General features: G+C 32.1%; 1 protein-coding gene across 1 annotated transcript; it reads right to left on the bottom strand.

The window, feature by feature from the left end:
- Positions 1-1291: 1291 nt before the first annotated feature.
- LOC131605462 (uncharacterized) lies at positions 1292-2059 on the bottom strand. The gene has a single exon (XM_058877813.1). The coding sequence runs from the start codon at positions 2057-2059 to the stop codon at positions 1292-1294; it is 768 nt and encodes a 255-aa protein (XP_058733796.1).
- Between the last annotated feature and the right edge of the window lie 466 nt (positions 2060-2525).

Raw genomic sequence — 2525 nt, 5'->3', positions numbered from 1 at the left:
GTACCATATCTTAGTGCGATTGGAGCACTAATGTACCTTGCTAATTATACACATCTCGATATATCGTTCGTGGTCAATCTATTACTAAGATACAATTATTCGCCTACACGAAGACATTTGAACGGAGTCAAACATATAGTTCGTTATCTTAGAGATGCTGGTTACTTGTCAGATTCTCACAATAGTAGATCAGAAACAGGCTATTTGTTTACATGTGATGGTACAACCATTTCATGGAGATCTATGAAACAACTCATGGCAACAACTTCATCAAATTCTGCATAACTATTAGCACTACATGAAGTCATTTTCAAGAAGAAATTTTAAGCAACTACTACAAATAATATCGTCTCACATGTAAATGTCTGCATGAGGGGGATAAATACATATGTTTTGCACTCTTTTTTCCTTCATCATGGTTTTTTCCATTGGGTTTTCCTGGTAAGGTTTTTAACGAGGCAATTCACATTCAAAGGATATTGTACCCTTTTTCCTTCACTAGAATTTTTTCCACTGGGTTTTTTCTAGTAAGGTTTTAACGAGGCATATCCTCAATGGACATCCAAGGGGGAGTGTTATGAATAAAGATTAAAGTGGATGTCCATCCTTATTCTTCTTTTTCATCTTCCTATTCCCCATTAATATATGTGACTTTCCATCTCACTTGGATCTTATAAATAAGACTCACATTGTGATGTAAATGATACTTTTGAAAGAAGATAATACAATATTAGTTTTTCCATTCTCTCCCTTTCTTTGATCTCTCTATTGTTTTAGTTAGTTTTATAACAATAAGTTATTTTTATAAGTTTTCTTAAACAACGCCACAAAATTTATGGCATTAGATAAAGTGAGGTAACTCAACTGTTATATGATAATCGAGTGTAAATTTAGAGTTTATATTACACTAATTCAAAAGTAAATGAGTTAAATTTTTTTTTAACCTCAATTCTATGAAATGATTAAGTTCAAAAATGATTTATTTTAATTTAATTTTTATAAGAATTTTTGAATTTGGTTTATTACGTCCAAAAATATTATTTGAAAACTAAAATTATTATAAAAAAAATTCAATACGCAAGATTCGTAAATAGATTGTGGAGTTTAATTCAAGCCTTGCTTACATATAGGTCCACCAAAAAGGATCATAATCTGCTAACATAAATGTTTTATTCAAAGAAAAGCAAAACTAGCGGCGACAATAATTATAGCGAGGATTAAGACTCTCTTTATTTTGACTGTTTTTCTGATTTTATTCTAATGACTATAAGTTGAAATAAACAAAGGCTACTCAGAGACGAGGCTCGTACTTGCGAGCCCAAATGTGTTTTCCGTTGATTTGAAGCTTGGCAACACGTTTCCCAGCCAGAATTTGATCCACAATTTCCACCATTTTCAAAATCATAACTGCAAATAAAGGTTGATCATTCTTGACATGATTTCCTCCCATGACCAAACGTTGCACACAATCCCCATAATTAGTTGTGAACAAGTACCTCACCTCCATTTCCGACACAGGGAAGCCTCTAGAAAATGTGAGAAACAAGGATTTATCATCATTCGTAGCGTCGTCATAGGGTTTCTTTTGAATCCATATACTTTCATCAGACAAGCTGGTGTTCTCGTTTCTTGGTAACAAATCAAAGCTGCCAAATAAAGGGTGAGGAAAACCTGGAAGAATCAAAGGCATGTTGAGTGCGTGAGTTCGTGATGTGGTACTACTACTACCCCGTGTTTCGATTATGTTTTTCCTTTTCAAAACTATCTGCAAAACATCATTAAAAACTCGAGCGCACGTCTCATTTAAAACGATTTTAATGCCAGTCATTGCCGTATACCTTTTCGAGATGAACATCTCAAGAGAGATGTCTTTTTTTATGAGCATTTTAGTCAAGGGTAAACCACCTCCAATTGGGATAGGAGGGTTATCCCTCTCCAAAAATTGCAAGCAAGTTATAGCTTCAACAACAATGGCATTGATAAGGGTACCTTGTAAAGATGCTACTTTATGGATAAGGTTATGGTACCCGATTTTTTCAAGCCATAGCCATAGTGCCATGACTAAAAGAGATTGAGTTACTTCATAGTGAAGTTTGAAGATCAAAAAACAAAGTAGCTCACGATCAATACGATAAAATAAGTGAAGCTCTTTTGTGGTGATAGGAATTTGTGTGACAAGTAAAGGTGTATCCATGCTTGGATGGAAATGGGAAATTGAGATTGTGTATCATTAGTGAACTACCATATTAATATATATATACAACTCAAGAAAGTATATTATATTAAAATTATGTTTAACAAATATGAAAATATTTTTATTTTAAAAACAAAAATAATACGTAAAAGAAGAAAAATAGGAGTTATTGAAAAAAGGCATAATTTCAATTCAATGGCTCTTTTTTCAATAATGGGGGTTACTTTTAATTACTGTTTGAATTTTGATTATTTTATTTAATTTTAATTGGTAGTTAGTGAATATTATTTTTATGTGAATTAATGGATTTTGAAATTAAAAATTAATGAAA

This window comes from Vicia villosa, linkage group LG5 (assembly GCF_029867415.1).
Source record: "Vicia villosa cultivar HV-30 ecotype Madison, WI linkage group LG5, Vvil1.0, whole genome shotgun sequence".
Lineage (NCBI taxonomy): Eukaryota > Viridiplantae > Streptophyta > Magnoliopsida > Fabales > Fabaceae > Vicia > Vicia villosa.
Note: the sequence above shows the minus strand (reverse complement) of the source record. Positions and strands in the feature narration are given on the sequence as shown.